Source organism: Stegodyphus dumicola, chromosome 7 (assembly GCF_044657685.1).
Source record: "Stegodyphus dumicola isolate Sdum_Otavi_A_Nest chromosome 7, ASM4465768v1".
Classification (NCBI taxonomy): domain Eukaryota; kingdom Metazoa; phylum Arthropoda; class Arachnida; order Araneae; family Eresidae; genus Stegodyphus; species Stegodyphus dumicola.
This window is the reverse complement of record NC_140774.1, coordinates 154,738,387-154,757,567: the sequence shown is the minus strand read 5'-3', so window position 1 is coordinate 154,757,567 and position 19,181 is coordinate 154,738,387. Positions and strand designations below refer to the sequence as shown.

The window sequence follows — 19,181 nt, the reverse complement described above, 5'->3', positions numbered from 1 at the left end:
GTTGCATGTGTATGTACTGTTTTATATATTGTGTTTCCGATTGTTAAGAATAAGTAACTGAATGAATTCTTTCCCCTTCCAGGTTGATTTGCGGTATGATAAGGAATCTCTGCAGGACGATTATACTCTAATGGATGTAGCATACATATTTCTTTGGAGAAGGGTAAGATTTGAAAATTTTCTAAATGCAGCATTTCCTCGCGTAAATAGAATTAATTTACTTTTAAAAGGTAAACATATTATGTTAAGTATTTTGTGAAATTGCGTATAAAAAATCCCAACAATATACTATATAACAGATGTAAATTTTATTTAGTGTTTAATTTTTTCTCTCCCTTTTTTAATTTTTAATTTTATTTATTTATTTATTATTATTATTTATGAAACGTCAACGTATGGAGTGAAACTGATTCTTCTGATAACTGTGCTAATTTTTCTTCAAAGAACAATGAACTGGCTAATGCAGTCAACTCCCGATTAACCAGGCCGGCATAATCGGACATTTTTTTTTTTTTTTTAAAGTTTCTTTATCGCGGAACGAGGGATAAAATTGCTGTCGCAAAGCATTAGAATGAAGCAGAATTTCTACGGAGATTACAAAAAAGGAGATGAAAATGCCTAGGATCACTGTAGGGATAGCATACAATAGGGGTGGCCATAGAGCGGCTCTTACGCAAATAAAATAATGCATGAAATATGGTAACTACTCAGTCTCTAAAAGAAAATAATTAATTTATTTCATTTTTGTGTTACAGAGTTATTAGTACACTTAAATTGTTCGATGTGAAAATGCAATTATTTTGTTTCTTTTCTTGTTAGTTAAGAAACTTTATAATATTATTTCAAAAAAATTAAACTTTAAAAAAAAATTTGATGAAGTAAAAGTTACAGCCGAAAACATCGCGGGAGAAAGGAAAGCGATGAGAAAATATCGTGGTCGAAAATAAAGCGGTTCAAAAACTTCGTAGTTTAAAAACATCGTCGTCGACAATATGGTGGTAAAAAATAAAGTACCTACAAATCATCGCATGATTATAACATCTAACACATGCGTTTTTCAAATCTCATATTGGCATATTATGTAACTGACGTTCGTCATAACTAACAAATCGACATCTAAAAAATTGATTGCACGCTATACAGGAAAATGTTAACGACACTTTAAGAATAAACGGTAACAGAACAAAATATAAATTTTCACTAAAACAATATTAGATTAACAAATGCGGAAGAAAATAATTCGATAATTAGCTAAGCAATTTCTATAGAGGTAACCTCATGCAGTTATAGTTATTTATCTTCTTTTTTTCTAAGCAATTTTAGACTCTTATTTTTTCGTAAAAAAATTATGAGTAAAACTTTATAAAAAAAAAGGTTAATTTATTAATCACCTTTGTTAATTAACTCTGTCAATTTAAAATTCTATTAAGTTCTATAAGATGCATTAATTTTATTTTCATTTTCGATTTTTAAATGCTTAAGTTTCCTCCTTAGTTTTTCAACAAAATTTATTAGTTCATTAAAAAATATGAAATATAGAAATAAAAGAATCCCTCCTTCCTTTTTCCGCTCCCAAATCATTATGCATTTACAACTTTTAAAACCTGAAAACGCATGTGTTCGATGTTATCGTCATGCGATGATTTGTAGGTACTTTATTTTTTACCACCATATTTTGACGACGATATTTTTAAACTGCGAAGGTTTTGAATCTCATTATATTAGACCACGATATTTTGTACCACGATGTTTTAGAATTGCGATATTTTTTCTTCGCTTTCTTTTCTCCCATGATGTTTTATACCACGACGTTTTCTCCTTGCTCTGTTTGCTCCGCGATGTTTTTGGCGGACATCTTATTGTTTACATCTCTTTCATCTTTCCATGCATTAGGGATGTTTTTTACACAATTGGTAAATACTGCAGTCCTCTTGGCAGTGCCGTAAAGAGACTAAAGACTTCAAACAAGTTTCACTTTTTGAGAACAGATTTGTCTGCGAAAATTCGTAAAATGAAAATTCTTAAAGTGGGGAGCGTATGTACATATTTTCATAAGACACCAACAGATAAAAGTAAAGAAAGGAAAGATAAAGGCAGAAAAAGCATGGAGATAAATTTTAAGAGCATTTTGTTTTTCTCATAAGGAAGCAATAAAAAGAATAGATAAAAGCAAAGGCATCGGGATCGCTTCTAAGAGGATTTTGTTAAAAGAGATTCATAAAACGAAAGTAACTACATTGCACTAAAATGTTAGTAACAAAATCAGAATAATAGAATTTTGATAGCAAAGACCTTTTATACCTTTTCATGCCTACATTTAAAACTTGTTTTGATTATTCTTATTCTAACTATAGCAAAATAATTGTTACAGTATTAAAAGTTTATACAGTTTGAGCGGTATGTTTTATTAAACTTTATTTTGTTTATTAATGCACTTTGTATAAAATGTATTCGATGAAATATATACATTAAATATCTGTTTAAAAATGACATCTTTTCCAGCTATTTATCATTTTAGTAACTGGAATAATAGTAAAGTAATTCATTCAAAGTGAACAGTTTGGGCGGGGGGGGGACAACACAATGATTAACATTTTAAAAGCATTCTTAGTTTTGATTTCTTTTCTAATAAATGTAAGAAACTTTCATTTAGCGTCATCTTCAATTGTCCGCTCATAGAATATTAGCTTTCACCTTGATTAATTAGAATTTTCATTGATTTTTAGTATCTTTCTCATAGGTAATATAAGTAATAAGTTCAATAAAATCAATAAAATTCCAACTTCTATACTCAAGGACCCCATTCCGGATATGAATTCCTGGGGTATTTATAGGATTCCTTGCCAGTGCGGTTTAATTTACATTGGCCAAACTAAGAGAGCCTTAAAATTTCGCGTCAAAGAACATGAGGCATATGTTAGAAAAAAGGAAACACAGAAGTCTTCTGTTGCTCAACATTGTTGGTCCGAAAATCACACTTTCAATTTTTCTGCTGCCAAAATTATTCAAAAAACATCTTCCATTGGAGAACTGGATTTTCTAGAGGCATTTCACATTCATAAAAATCTTTCTGTTCTAGTTAACGATCCTAATTCCAATCCAAATTTGCCTTCGGCTTTTAGAGAAATTATGTTTTAATTCTGGTTTCGCCAACAGATGGCGCCACTTGCTTATTCTTGTCCAGGCTTTCTTATCTTATCTAAACATTATTTCCTATCTTGTTCATTTGCGGTTTTGCAGCTGAAGCTGATGGTTCGGTAAAACCATCGAAACTAGTCCTGTGAAAATTTTGTGAATTAACGCTGATTTTTGTTGTTTGACTTCTGAATAAGTAATAAGTTGTTCGGCAAACATATGACAGCTAATCAAATCTTTTTTTCCCATTTCAGAGCGGACCAATGAGGTTTTTCTACAGAATCATCGAACGACCTCCGAAAAAATTGAAAACACATCATAGATATGTTTCTAAAGAATCAGAAACAGAAAATGTAGCTCCAGCGACGCTGGACACCACATCTGAAGTAGCAATGGAGGAAAATACAGCGATTTCTACTGCACAAGCTGTAGTTCCTACAACCCCTTCCATACCTGAGAAAGAAGACAGCATTCCTTGTCCTGAAACTGTCAGTGAAGACAAAAGCAGCCAGGAAAAACCAACTGAAATTGATCCTAAGCCAGAAGTTTCTCCGATCAATCCACCAGTGAGTGAAGCAGATGATATTAAAGACAATTCTCCTATCACACATAATTCTCATAAGAAGGAAACGAAGGGACCAACTTTTAAATTTCATTCTGCTAGTGCGAATAAATCAGGCACCAGTGCTGAAAATAAGCCAGCAGTAATGACTGTAGCACCTTTGACTAAGACTTCAACGTCTTTTGCTACATCGAGTACAACAGTGTCGACTGGTACTGTGACGCATGGGTTGTACACCGGTATTTCAATCAAAAAATCGCCCCCAAATACTTTGCCCCCTTTTAGAATTTCTTCTCATCTATTGCCACCCCGAGTACCTCCTTTAAAACTATCGCCACCGCGATTTTCGCGGTTGGAATCGTGCCTCCGCCAAATGTCGCCCAAAGAAACTAAGAAATCTTCTTCAAAAAAGTCCAAATCATCCAGAGGTTCAAGTGACAAATTAGAATCTAAAGTTGCCCAACTGAAGTCGGCCTCAATCAAGAGTGTTGCTCCTCTTGTTATATCCGTCCCCTCTGAACCTAAATGTGCCGAAAGGAAAGAGAGTGACGAAGACAGTGCCACACCGCAGGAACCTGCGCCTGTCAAGCCTGTGGAAGAAGAACGGCCTATAATTGAAGAAAATCACCAGGACACCAAAAGTAACCCTGACGATGACAAGATGGATTTGGATAACGATATTTTTGAAGGACCATTAGTGATTGCGGAACCGGACGTGATATCCAAAGATGATTCTGAGAATTTCGAGAATAAACTGCCTGACATCACTCCTAAGACTGATTCGAAATTGGAGGATCCTGAAGATGAGGAAATAGATGTCGTTGACGACGGCGAAGTGGACAGCGGTCGAGGTAGTGATATCAGCAGTCGAGCTGAAGCGCGTTCTTTGTGCGGTGATGAAGATTTAGGTTCCCCTGAGTCGGTTCCAAAGACTCCTGACTCAGAACGACAGCCATCGATTTCTATCTCTACAAATGCATCTGTTAACGAAACCGAAACAAAGACAGTTGTGGCAAATAAATGCAATGGTATTGCCGTTACCACCAATTCTTCATCAACTACAACAAATGTGAATAGTGACTGTGGAGTATTGGACTTGTCCACCTGTAGTAGGAAACGGTGTCATGAAGGCGACGCACCTGTGCATCGTTCCAAACAGGTTGCAAATCCAGCAGTGCTAGAACACAGTCGCCAGACAACACCCTGTCGGACGGAACATCCGTCTTATAAAATGTTACCCGCTGTGCTTCCACATGTGAATATGTACAAGAACAAACCAGAGACCACTAGTCGCAATTTTAAGTGCCGAGGAAATACATTGACTGTCATCAACTCTGACCCTAATGGCAATATACCAAAGATTGTTATACGGAATCTAGGTCCGAGACCGGATCGTGGTCATGAGCGCTTTCATCATCATCATCATCATCACCATCATCAAAGAATGTAAATATGCATTAACTTTTCTCCAGGACAAATGTGAATCGGCTTAGGATGATTCTAAGATGATCAAGTACCTAAAGCTAGCTTATTAGATCATGCTTATGTGTTGGTGTTGATCACGAATCAAGACAACTAAACTGGTTAGCTATAGCTGAAAGCTCTCAGATTTGCTTCTTATTAGTTCTTAGGCAAAAGTTAACATCTTCATCGAACCAACTAAGCTTCTTTGATTATACTATCCCATCACCTTTGTAAATTTTTATTGATTTGGAAATGAAAATAATTTCTCCTATATATTTTGTGCTATCAGGGCCAAAAAAAAAAAAAAAAAAAAAAAAAAAAAAAAAAAAAAAGAAGAAGTTCATGTATTTCGAGCCTGTAAAATTTTTTATTTCACTTAAATATTTTGATTTTACTTAAATATTTTAATTTTTGACTTAAATATTATTCGTTTAAAAAAACTCACTTAAGTATTTTGATTATTCTTTAACTGTTCAAGTAAATTTTTTTATTTGTTGATTTCAATTAATATTTCAAATACAATTCTTATTAAATTAAATATTTCGCGATTTTGATTTATTTTTTAATTGTTGACTTCAATTAAATAGTTCGAGTACAAAACATCTTTAAAAAATATTCATATATGTGTATTGATTTTTTAGCTAGAAATTTCTCGCTGGCATGAAAATCTTGCTCTTTTTTGATAATTTAGCTATCAAATCAAATTTTATCTATTAAATTTTTTGCGATGTAAAAAATTATAGTTTTTATTATGTGTACAATATAGCTAGTTCCAAATTGATGTTATTTATATTCTGATTTTGTTTTTTATGTTGTATTAATATTTGTGCATATGTTACAAATGAAGTTTTTGTAGCTTCATATTTTGAGTTATGTTTATCAAAAATGTTTTAAATGTGTGGTAAATTATTTATATTTTTATGATAAATTATCAAAATTAATGAAGATTTTAAATCTTTATCACGTATGAATTAGAATTAAAAAAATAAAAAGAGGGAAATGCTTATATATTACTGTAATAACTGTAACATTTTACGAAATTCTTATTTTATTATTGATTATTTAGTTTGAAATTATTAAATTGATTATTTAGTTTGAACTGATATTGCTGCACATGATAAAACAATTTTTGCTTTTTATTTTCAAAATTAAAAATCCATTTTTCCCTATTTTAATGCGCGTAACTGCAAATTTCTATCAGGTTTATAAATTATACTTAAAGTGTGGTATAAGTTAGGTTAAGTAATCTATTACTCGAAAAAAAAAAAAAAAAAAAAAAAAAACTGCAGAATTGTGCGATTATAGAGAAACTTCTAAGCCAACAAATGATGCTTCGTTTGGTTAAGATGTGTTTCCAATAGCAGGTTTATCCTGTTTAGTTTCCCCTTTAAAGATTTGCTTTTCCCGTCAATCAACCAATCAGAAATCCCGAAAGCGAATATTCCCGGAACTGTTTCTTTCGATGCTTAATCTCCAATATCATTCAGGTCTGAGTATGGTTTTTTTAAGTATAAATTATCCAGTCAGAGATTTCAGAGAGCTGAGTTGGTGAAATCCTTCGTTTGCGGAGATGAGGTCTTGAATTCGAGCTCAGCCTGATTAAAGTATTTCCAAACTAATAAATGGCTCTGGCACAATTTTTGTCTATGCAATTAACTTACAAGCAATAAACTGTGAGTGATTTAAGTTACAGAGCGCTTAAAACACTCAAAATGCTTTTCCTTAGAAATACTTAAGCTACTTTGAAATAACAGGACTAGATTATGACCACTTTCTTCCGTGGAATAATTCTGAAAACTTTAGTAACTCAGAGGATATTTCTGAACATCGGTTTTAATAAATTCTAATTCACTTAATTCTACTTCTAATGTTCTGAATTTAACTGTAATTCGCTTAGTAAAAATTTAAAATTTTAAATTTCGAAGTTTTGAGACGGTAAAATATTCTCGTATGAGCGTATCAAAAATTTCAGTATTTTTTCGTCCCCTCCCCCACAAAAAATTTCGATTTTCTGCAATTGTTTTAGCGATTTAGAATCTTCATATGTGATTCTTTAAAAAGCAAAAATTAAGACTGAGTAAAACGTTTTCCTTTTCTCTTAATAAACTAAATTTAGTTTTCAATGTGTGATCAGTACTTATAGAGAATGAATTTTTAAATATTAAATGAAGTATTTAATATATATTTCATATTTAAAAATTTATTCTCGATAAGCAACGAAATGATTTTTTTTTAAATATTGAAGTAAAAAGTTTATTTTATGATCAGAATTATTAGTCCAAAGGGGCTTTGTCCCTGAAGGACTATTGTTTTCGTTTTGCGATTTTGCGTCGGACTCATAAACGTCGGTTCACTTTTCAAACTGTTGTCACAAAATGTTAGAGTCCTGCATTATATTTGAAGAAATTAAATAATGAAAAATCTGCATAAATGATTGTCTATTTCTCGCATTGTGATAAAACAATGGTACATAGAGCCATCGAATTTTGAATGACGAAATCCTACTGCGAATATGGGCATCTGAAATCCCAAATTTGGAATTTGTTTTATTATAGATTTTATATTTTGTAAAACTTTAACGAATTTTTGATTTACAAACTCAATGCTTTAAAAGCGAGAAATGGCAACGTTATATATAAAAAAAAAAAACTTTTATCTCCAGCTCGCGAGACTGTGTATATCGGAAATTCTAAAGATATGCTTAATTTAACATTAATTTGCGATATTGCTCTTGAACTGAATTTTATGGTTTAAGTGCAAAGAACATGATATTTAATAAATAAAGGTAACACTCAAAGCGTTAAAAAAACGCCCCTTTGGACGTAATTTAAAATCTGAAACATTTCAGATTTTTAGTCCAAAGGGATTTGAATCCCGAAGGACTATTAGTTTCGTTTTGGCATTTTGCGTCGGACTCATAAATGTCGGTTCACTTTTCAAACTGTTGCCACAAAATGTTAGAGTCCTGCATTATATTTGAAGAAATTAAATAATGAAAAATCTGCATAAATGTATGTATATTTCTCGTATTGTGATAAAACAACGGTACATAGAGTCATCGAATTTTGAATAACGTAATCCTCCAACGAATATGAGCATGTGGAAGACCAAATTTGAAATTTGAAATTTGTTTTATGATCGATTTCCTATTTTTTAAAACTTTGACGAATTTTTGATTAACAAACTCAAGGATTTCAAAGCGAGCAATGGCAACGTTGTGCAGAAAAATCATTTTTATCTCCAGCGCGTGAGTCTCTGTATCGGAAATTCTAAAGATATGCTCGTTTTAAAACTATTTTGCGATATTGCTGTTGCACTGGATCTTATGGTTTAAGTGCGAGGAACATGATATTTAATAAAGAAAGGTAACACACAAAATGTTAAAAAACGCCCCTTTGGACGTAATTTAAAATCTGAAACATTTCAGTTTTTTTTTTTTTTTTGTTTTTTTGTTTGTTTGTTTGTTTTCTTACTAATTTATACGAATCAACAACATGTGCTTTATTGCTCGTAGCATTTTACTTTTGTAGAGCTTATCTTTATCACAGAATTTAATTTTAGCTTACTGTTTTGGCTTTTAACCTTTTCAGGAGGGCTTTTAAAACCTTTTTCAGCAACTCGTAAAGACTTATCAGACTTGACAATATTTGTAAGCAACATGAAGCTAATCGCAGCATTTTTGAGATTTCAGCTTACAGTTGGTAGGTTGGCTCAGATGGCAAAATAAAAATCCAAGATCGTTTGCCACAGCAAATGGTATTAAAGGTTCTTTGACGTCTCCTGTCGTGTTTCTAATTGGACATTTCGGATTTTGAGGTATCTGCCTTAGGGGATGGATGCCTTCGTGGAAGACTTTCTAAGGGAAACGGCTCGTATGTACGTTACACAAGAAGACCACAAAATAGCCCAAGCAGCCAGCCCCGTTCACCGTTCGGTTGCTGTGGGCCGCAGATACCGTTGAGTGCCATTTTTTCAAATTAATTTTTTTTCTTATTTTGTAACTTTTATGGAATACAAATTTCAAATTGTTATTTTTAATTAAACTATAAATTACCGAAGATTTATTACAATTTTTGTAGGTATGAAGTGCACGGAAACATCGTCTATAACAAAGTTCAAAGTGAGTCACTCTCAATACTCAGAGCTCTAAGCAGAGAGTTGCTTATTCACCAAGCCCGTCCTTAAAAGGTTAAAGTTATAAATTAGATAGAATGCTTAATCTTGTTTTACGCCTAATATATTGCTTTTTAATGTGCTAATTAAAAAAATCTTCGATTGAAATGTATCATCTATAATGTATTGAAGAGTTAGTGCTATATGCTTTCCCCCACACGGTCTTGTCCTAGTTTAATCGTTCTGATAGCTGTTTGTGAGATACAAATCCACTGGAAAAGTTTGCAAAGATTCACTTAGAACATCAGTCACAATTTCATCGTACGCATTGTACACTGTACCTGCTGTAATAAACTGTACATATAATGCCATCTGTCATATAAAAATGAGCTATTTTAGAATTCGAATCGCTTAAAATGAATACGTTAAAATTTAGTCATGTGTTATTATTTTCTGTTATGTTCATCGGTTGAATTTTGCTGTTAAAAAGTATTGCAGTTTGGTATCCAATGGAAATGTTGGATGTATTACTGTAATGAAACATTTGTACAGAAAATTTAAAATAAAATTGTGTGCTGTTTAAAAAAAAAACTGTTTTTTTTCTATGTGTGTTTTTAGTTGTACACTTATCTTAAGTTATGTTACTGCTTTAAGCATTTATTTTCACAAAGATTTCAAGTTTTAGAGACTGGAAAAGAATTCAATATTTTTATTATATGAATTTTATATCCTGGCGAAACAAAAAGCTGTTGGACTGGTGCATTTGAAATGGCCGGTAGGTAAGTTAGTAGGTCAGTATCTTTACATACACAAAACATTAACAAAAAGCAGAACATCTGAGTCGAAACAATCACTCTCGACAGAGTTCGTTTACAGAATTGGAAGCAAGACTTAAACGTATTTTTACGAAGCCCTCTCTTCTAATTTTTTCAACATAGTAGATGTCCATATTAACTAAAACAACATGTCGAAGAACAAAATCCTCTATTGGCCAACACTGCTGGTCAAAAAATCATATTTTTATTTCTCTGCAGCTAAAATTATTCAAAAAAACATCTTTTGTTGGTAAATTAGATTTCCTAGAGGCATTTTACTTTCATAAATATTCGTTTCTACTTGATTGTCCTATTTTAAATCCATCTTTACTTTCAACTTTTAAAGAAATTATTTCACAGTTCTTTTCACTTTTTGTCACGAGATGGCGACAGTGGTTTTGTTTCCTCTTCATTAACTGGAACTTTCTCAAACATTTTATCTGTTGTTATCGCGTGAGCACATGCTTCTTTTTAGTCATTTTCTGAAGCTAAGCAGGTTCTATATAATCTTCGAAACTAGTCCTGCGAATTTAGGAATTTTACGCTGATTCCTATTGCTACAGTATTTTTAACACATAAATATTATTGATACAAATTATGGGTTACATTCATAGAATCGACAGGGCATAGGATCACCGGAAGTTACCGACATACATACAGTCTACACAAGAAAAAGAAATTTTAATAGGGATTTAAAATTAAGGTACTTTTCCGTTATACGGGGGGCCACAAAAAAAAAAAAAAAAAAAAAAAAAAGCATTTTTATTATAACAGTGTTAATAAATTTTAAGTACATTATAAATGAAATACAATATAAATTTGAACAAGGGCCATGGAATTAAACATTTCGGAAAAAAAAAAAACTCATTTCTTTTAGTAATTGCCACCACGTGAACTCTAATAAGTATGATTCAAGGTAGTGGTGTGAGGTGCCATGTTGGCCTTTCTTACGCCATTTGAAACTTCCCCTAAATTCTTTCAACTGTTTGCGTGTGACATCCAGTGTTTGGGTCTACGAGAGTATGTGTGGTTAACTATGAGATGGTCATATGGGAGTTCGGGGCATGTGCCCCTCAGCTCTCGAAGAAATAAGATCTTGTCCCTCGGCATTCAGCCATTTCTGCTACCGCTGCGCCACACTGTTAACCACATGCCTAAAGAACTGTAATGGCTATAAGCCTGAAAAATTCTTTGACAGACATGGCTGAGGTTCTGAAACCTCCGACCGAACAGGAAGGTGTTTAGGTAGCGGAAGAGGTGATAATCTGTTAGGAGCAATTTTGGCAAATACTGTGGGTGGAGAAGGATTTCTTATATAACTGTTATATAATGTTAGCTGTAAATTTTGTCACACGTAAGGATGAGCGTTGTTATGCTATACAAGGGAACCATGTATGGTCAGAAATGCCGGCTGTTTCAGGTGAAGTTACTACCTTATTTTGCGCAGTTTAACGCAATAAAATTCGAAAGTTTAGTTTTAACTCTGTCTGAGAAAGATAAAGATAGTAAGTGATGCCAGTCTTACAGCCCCTTTCGAAGATTAAAGGGGGCTTTGGGAAACGCCCTGGACCGCTTTCAACCACTTAATAGACGCGTAATGATCGTCGTAGCATAAACTACGTTTATCACTGGTAACAGTTAATTATGCTTTTAGCTATGCAGTCATATCGTAATTTGCAGATAGTTAATTTATAATCTTACTAGAAAGAATAAATAATTGTAACTATGTGAATATTTTAAGCAATCTTATCCATTCAGCGGCGCAGAAACTGGTTTTTGCAGATAACAGCATTTTTCAAAATGCTTATGGCCATATTCACCGAAAGTCAAAATTATTCAGCAATGGTTTAACGAACATGAAATTAACATCTGTCAGGGCCTGCACAATCAGCAGATTTAAATATAGCTGAATCATTATGGTCTGCGCTAAAAGAATGGCATAAGATACCAATTACTGTCATTCAGATCTACTATACCTTATACTTCAAGAAGAATTCGGGCAGTTTTCGATACCAAATCCTTCATCATATTAAATACATAATTCGCGATTTTTAAGGTATTTTCATAATTTTGGACAACTTCTGTATCTTTTACATAGTTTACGTGATGTACATTCGCTTAGACCAGAAGGTTATGCAGATTAAAAACCTTTAAAAGAGAGGTTAAAAGCTAGTCTAGCTTACTTGCAGCTCATGCCTCATGAAGTGGACAGCCACTTTGCCAACAATAATAGCCTTATCCGACGCAAAATGCAATAAGAAACTTTACCGAGAAACGTATTTCTCCCAGCACTCGTTTGAAGTAGAGGTTTCCAACTACAACTTTTGGAAAGTAGTTGCTTTTAGAGATCTGTTTCATGTATGTTACTGCAATATTTTACAACCCTGGGGAAAAAATTGAGCTGGCAGCTCTGTTTCGCGTTGGTCAACCGATCAAGGAAATGTTCTGCTTTATATATAGTATATTATTAGGAGGTCTTTCTTTGTACTTCTTGGAGGAATATGTTTCCTGGAAAATTTTCCTATTGCATTTCGCATCCGTAAGTTTGATAAGGGTGTTTAGAACTAGCGTCAATCTATTTGAAAGGAATTTCAGACCGATACTGGTTTCCAAGCAACTGTAAATAATAAATTAATAATTACACATCATAAACTTGGGCTCAAATTGCTCGATGAAAGATGTAATCAAAAAACATTATTATTTTTATTTTCTTTACAATAGTTACCAATTCCCAAAAACTTTCTTTGAAGATGGTAACGGTAACGGTTTCGCAAAAAGAAAACTGTAATTTTACCGATTTTGTGAGTCAACAAAATATGAACGCCACTGCTGTACAGAAGCAGCAATTTGTCAAACCTTCTGAATGATCTTACAGATTCTGAAATGGTAACACAAGTCGCATGTACAATAAATGCTCTGGTAGCATGGCGTATTAAATGTAACCTCACGCAAAAAATGATTTTAGAATGATTATGCGAAAACATTAATGTGAAAGTATTAACAAGTTAACAAGTGCTAAAGGTTTTTTTTTTTTTTTTTTTCCCCGCTCACATTGTTATGTTTGCCATATTTATGTGGATTCAGATAACCCCAAAGTCTGTCATTTACACCGGCTGTTAACTATGGTATATAACATAAGTTCGAGTTCCTTCTAACTTCAGGCTGTCAATACTTTCTTTTATTTCAACATGTACTTCTACTGTAAATGGGAACAGATTAGAAAACCATGATTGTTTAGAGACACGGAATACTACTGAAGGTAAAAAATAGGTCAGGCTCCATATGTTGACTCTTCAAACAGGTGGCAACTTTTCTATTATGTTTAAAAAAAAAAATGTTTACCAAAAGGTTTTTTCAATTGCTGCGTTCATAAAGGCAAAGGGCAACTGAATGAATGAACTAATCAATCACGAAAGCGTTAAATATCTGATATTAAAACGACTATGGGTTTAAAAAATTACTAGCTTGTTTTTTAGTGTTTATTATTTAACATTTCTGTGTGTTTTAAATACACTAAAATACTTTTAAAAGGTGTGGATTTTCAAACTTCTCATGGTTGCCACTTAAAAGGAGATTTCTTTCCGATGGAACGATAATAGTAGAAGATAATCTCTCTAAAACTTTGTAAGGTTTATTTTAATTTTATAACAGTTATTTTTAATTTTGAAACCGTTTCCTTTAAATTCTTCTTCCTCACTTACAATTCTCTACTAGAATGAGTTTTATATTATCACGTTGCATATAAATGAGGTAGAAGGAGTACTTAAGGAAGGTTCAGCTTACTTCAGTAGAAGAGCTTAGAAGTTCTTGATGGTACGTGTTTGCCATCAGGCTACTATAAGCCAACTACGCTTGGCCGTATTGAAAGTGCCTGTTGATAATAGCCGGCTAATTTAATTAAGGGCCAACTGCGTTAAGTAATTGTGCCAAGCTTCGGCTAAGTCAGTTTAGTTTAACATTAGATAGATTAGTTTCCTATTTTCTTATTTTGATTTAAAGCCCGAGTGGAGGCCTTCCTGTAAACCCGAGAAGGAGCCATGTGTTATTATTTCTTTGAGTGAATAAAAGGGTATTTTAACCCTACTTTGGACTTGAACTCAGCGATAGGAAGCTACACAGTTCAATAGGTTCCTCTACGTTTAGCATAAACGAAGTAGTTAGGAGCATTATAACTTGTTTTCATTTTATTCTTCGTCCTCAAGTTGCTCTTCGTCCTCAAGTTGGTGTGCATAAATTTCTTCCATATATTAAAAATAATTAGTAAATTTTAGATTTATATGATTGTTAAAATAATGATTAAGGTAGTTTAAATTTATGAAAAATTCCGGATTAAACTTTCAATGTTGTAGGGTTTTTCCAAAGGCGGAAAAAAAATGTTAAGCATTTGATTAAAGCAAAGAAATAATGAATGAATGAGTATGAAAGGAAAATGATACTAATTTTTTTTCCATACTCTTCCTTTTTACTTCCTTGTACGAAGTAAAAAAGGAAGTATTGTTTCAAGCAGCATATTTCAACGAAAATATCCATTTTGACCGCTATCGAATGCATTTTAACGGTGTTTTTGCGTGACATCTGTACGTAAGGACAGAATAAAAGACTCTTTTCCTTCAAAAAATTATAAAACTGCTTTAAAATAAATTCTGAAGAGAATATTTCGTGGCGTCTGTACGTACGTATACGTCGCAAAACTCAAAAACGAGTAGCCTCAGAACGTTGAAATTTTGTATATAGAACTGCTATAACATGTAGATATGCACCTCGTATTTTAGTTGCAATCGGCCGCATCAAATATATATAAATATATTTATATATATTTCCACTCTGTTACCCGGCTCAGTAACCTCAGTTTCTTTACTCTTATATGTTTGTAAATTGTACATTTTTTGCTTTAAAAATGATTGAATTATGTTGTTCTTATCTTCTTGTTAAGGTTTTTATGCCTTTAGTAAATCTGCAAGCAACATTTGTACAATTATCAACAATTTAAAAGCTGTTTAAGTGCGATTAAGCTTAATTTTTAAATAACACGGCGGACATATTTGTTTACATTTGAAACAGCAGAATAGCAGATTTGTTGCCGATCTAGAGAGACTAATCTTCGCAACAACAAAGATAACGCCTTCATTTATTATTGCGAATTAAATCATGCTTAATCCTTTCTGGAATTTTTTCGAGGAAATAAGTGTTCAAGATTTACTTCGTAATTTTTAATATAAATATTTTGAGTTTTTATGTGTGCCTTGTCGCGAAGTGAGAACTGAATTAATTGAATAAGAAATACTCAATCGTCAGTGAAAAACTGTTTCCTTTTTGTTTGCATAATTTCTTTTATACATCGTTCTAGATTTATTATAGTATTAGTATGGAACATGTGTCAACGATTAGATAATTCTTCAAATGATATAAATTTTGTGCATTCTGAGTTATAATATGAACGAAATATAACGCTGTTAAGTGAACCTAGCGCCAGAGTGTCGCTATAGTAAGCACATATAGTGAATTTTAAAGAGTGCACTTATTCTATTGTGGTTTATGCGTTATCGACGAAGTAGATTTAATTCAATCCAATAAGTTTAAATGAAATGCAAGAAAAAATGCGTATAATTTAATATTCCGTACAAGGAAGTCATGTGATGTACACATCAGATTTTTTTACGTTTATGAATATGGGGACAGTACAAAGCCAAAATATAACTAGATGTTTTTAACTCATATATTTCTTTCCAGTCTTTTTAGAATTCGTATAATATATGTTACGATATGCAAAAGAAAAATTAATATAACTATTTCGGATGCCGTGACTAATCGTCTACGGACCTGTAATATATCAATGTATTTTACTTAATAAAAAGTAAAGGAAATAAACTACATATCTGTAAAAATTAATATGCTGATTCTTGAAAGGAACAAGAATTTTCTCAACATCAACGCAGCGACTTATTTATACAGAAAGAAATTTATCTGCTTTTATACTTTTACTCTTAGCTAAAGAAAAAGGGACATTATCTGAATTTTATTAACTTAAAAAAAAAAAAAAAAAAAAAAAAAAACTGAAAGCTTTTAGATTTTACATTACCCCCAACAGGAAAGAGAAGAAAGAGCCATTTTATTTTTCAAGGATACCATTTCTTTCATACGAACACACACACACAAATGAAAATATTTAAAAACAACAACGCTAACAAACAAAAAGAAATAAAAAATTCGAAAGCTTTTAGATTTTACATTACGCCCAAAGGGATTTTTTTAACGTTTTGTGTGTTACTTTTATTTATTAAATATCATGTGCTTTGCACTTAAAACATGAAATTCAATTCAACAGCAATATCGCAGAATAGTTTTAAAATGAGCATATCTTTAGAGCTTCCGACACACAGTCTCGCGCGCTGGAGATAAAAATGTTCCCCCCCCGTACAGTGTTGCCATTGCTCGCTTTGAAATCCTTGAGTTTGCTAGTCAAAAATTCGTTTTACAAAATATGAAATCGATAATAAAACGAATTCCAAACTCCAAAATAGAGCTTCCAGATGCCCATATGCGGAGGAGGATTACGTTAGTCAGAATTTGATGGCTGTAGGTACCGTTGTTTTATCACAATGCGAGAAACTTACATACATTTAAACAGATTCTTCATTATTTGATTTCTTTAAATATAATACAGGGTCCTAATATTTGGTGGCAACAATTTGAAAAGTGATTCGCCGTTTAAAGCGAATCTACGCAAAATACCAAAACGAAATTAATAATTCTGGACTAACGCCCTTTGAGCTAAAAAAAAAGTGAAAAAATATCATAACCGTAAATTTAAGTATTTACGTAAACCGTTATTTACGCAAGCCTTAAATATCAAACGCGAAAAATTTCCAAAATTATACGCATATTTTGGAGCTGTGCTTTCTTGATATGAGGTGCTCCTTAATTGACTAGTTCTTAAATTACTGTATGCAATCTGGATGCATATTCTACTGGGTAGATTACGCATTGATTCTCCTCGGTCGATTACCTTCTGCTTCCTGGAATTAGAGAGACTAGCTGACTATTATTATTTCTGTCGCCTACACCTGAACCTGCAGTTGCTTCCGGTATTCCCCTTATTTTTTTTATCTTTGCATTTTTGCAAACGCATTGAATTTTCACCAGTAATATGCATCGTGTTGTATTTACAAGCTGACACCGTATTAGCTTTTCTATCTTTGTTCTTTAAAAGCGAAGAAATTTTGTTAGATTCGGTTTGTGAAATTTTATTACAGTAATCGTTTATTTTATTTTTATTTTATTTTATTATTTAGTATTACGTTGCTTACTTGTAGTCGCTCTGCCATCTTTGCGTTTACTTTAAAAATTTATTTAAGTTGCTTCGCTCTTTTGATGTTTTTTAAACAAAATGCTGTACAGAATTTTCTCTCTACGCTTTAGGTGCTACACGTACGCAATCTATATTCAACAAAAGCAGTATGCAGGCAGAAATGGTTGGCCGGGATAAATGTATTTACATGCTCATATAAATAAAGGTATGTGTCTGCTACTTTCGCTATCCATGTTATATATCGTAAAAATATTCTAGGTAAGAAACATTTGTTTTTAGACACTAACACATGGTAAAATCTCATTATGGCAAAGGAATCTGCCCTGGGAGCCCTGGATATATTAGAAAGCAAAGCTGTGCTTTAATATTTTTTCATCTGAGGGAAAGCGACAAAAGCGCGCCCCTGTGTAAAAGCAGCCAACGGCTTCCTCACGAAATTAGTCCCTCAAAATGCGTGTAAATGCTGAATGTTCGTAAGTAGAGTGATGTAAAAAAAGAAAGCTTTCAAAAATTGTGTTTTAAAATATTTATTTATAAAAAATACTATTTATTTATTTATCAATACACATTATTAAGCACTAGAGGTGTTTAAACGCTTTTAGGTGTATTTTTTTTGATAATTGGGAAGAGTTAGTTAAATACCATCCATCAGTTTCTTCTTCTTCACTTTGATTATGATTTCTTCAAATCTTCTTGCTCAATTAGGCGTTCATTTGACAGAAGTACTGAATGAGATTCAATCATCTCATTAACATCTTTATTGACACCCAAGTTTATTTCTTTATTAGGATAACTATTTCATCTGTGAAAGTATCCGGAATTTCTTCAGAATTTTAAAATTCACTTGTGAGTATAATTGTTTCCAGAAAACTTTCATTGTTGACTCTTTTTTTTTTTTTTCCCAACTCACAAGTCTCCAATATTGTTTATTGCATTCTATATATTATATTCTTCTAAACATGTCTTATTGTATACCCACCTTTCTTGATGGTCATTACTGTCCTCTTATAATTATTATCTAGTTGCCTTGATGGTCATTTTTATCCTCTTATAATATTTTTTAAACGTAGCTGTTACTGTTTGATCCATGGGCTATATTTGGCAGGTAGTGTTGTGAGGAAGAAGCATAACAATCATTTCCAGGTATAAATTCTTCAGAGATTTAGGGTGCCTGAGAGCAGAATTTCTTAACCTGTGAATCGGGACACCCAAGGGGGTCGTGGAACCTGCAGCAGGGGATCGCGAAAAATTTTAGCAGTTTTGATATTTTTTATTATAATAATTTTACAATTATAAAAAATTTTACACAATTTATCTGAAAATAGATAAAGATAATGCAATACAGACACACACACACACACACACACACACGGGAAAAAAAAAAAAAAAAAAAAAACCAAAACTTTTCGACTCATTATTTTTATAATATAAACGTTCATTTTCCTTGCTTTGCACGTGACGCTGTCATTTCGTCTTTTACTTATTTAAAATTTTCTCATTGTTCTACGTCTTAAAATTAGAAATTAAAGTTAATGACCTAAAACTGCAGTAGTATATTACAGTACAAGTGAAAAAATTGACAGTTTCACTCGCGCGTTTGTCGGATTTGCGCGGTTACAGCCGAAAACATCGCAGACGAAAATGTCGCGGAGAAAACAACGCAAGGCGAAAACGCCGTGCTACAAAACATCGTGGGAGAAAACATCGCAAAGAGAAATAATCGCAGTTCTAAAACATCGTGGTACAAAACATCGTCGTAGAAAATAAAGCGGTTCAAAAACAT

General features: G+C 32.6%; 1 protein-coding gene across 3 annotated transcripts in view; it reads left to right on the top strand.

Annotated features, from left to right (window-relative positions):
- LOC118182442 (uncharacterized) overlaps positions 1–9,865 on the top strand; it is a 118,313-nt gene extending 108,448 nt beyond the window's left edge. For all 3 annotated transcript variants that reach the window (XM_035351796.2, XM_035351803.2, XM_035351787.2), the window contains 2 exons: positions 83–163; positions 3,390–9,865. In XM_035351796.2, coding sequence (XP_035207687.1) covers positions 83–163; positions 3,390–5,147 — 1,839 coding nt within the window. In that variant the 3' untranslated portion in view covers positions 5,148–9,865. The remainder of the gene's footprint in view (positions 1–82; positions 164–3,389) is intronic.
- Positions 9,866–19,181: the final 9,316 nt, after the last annotated feature.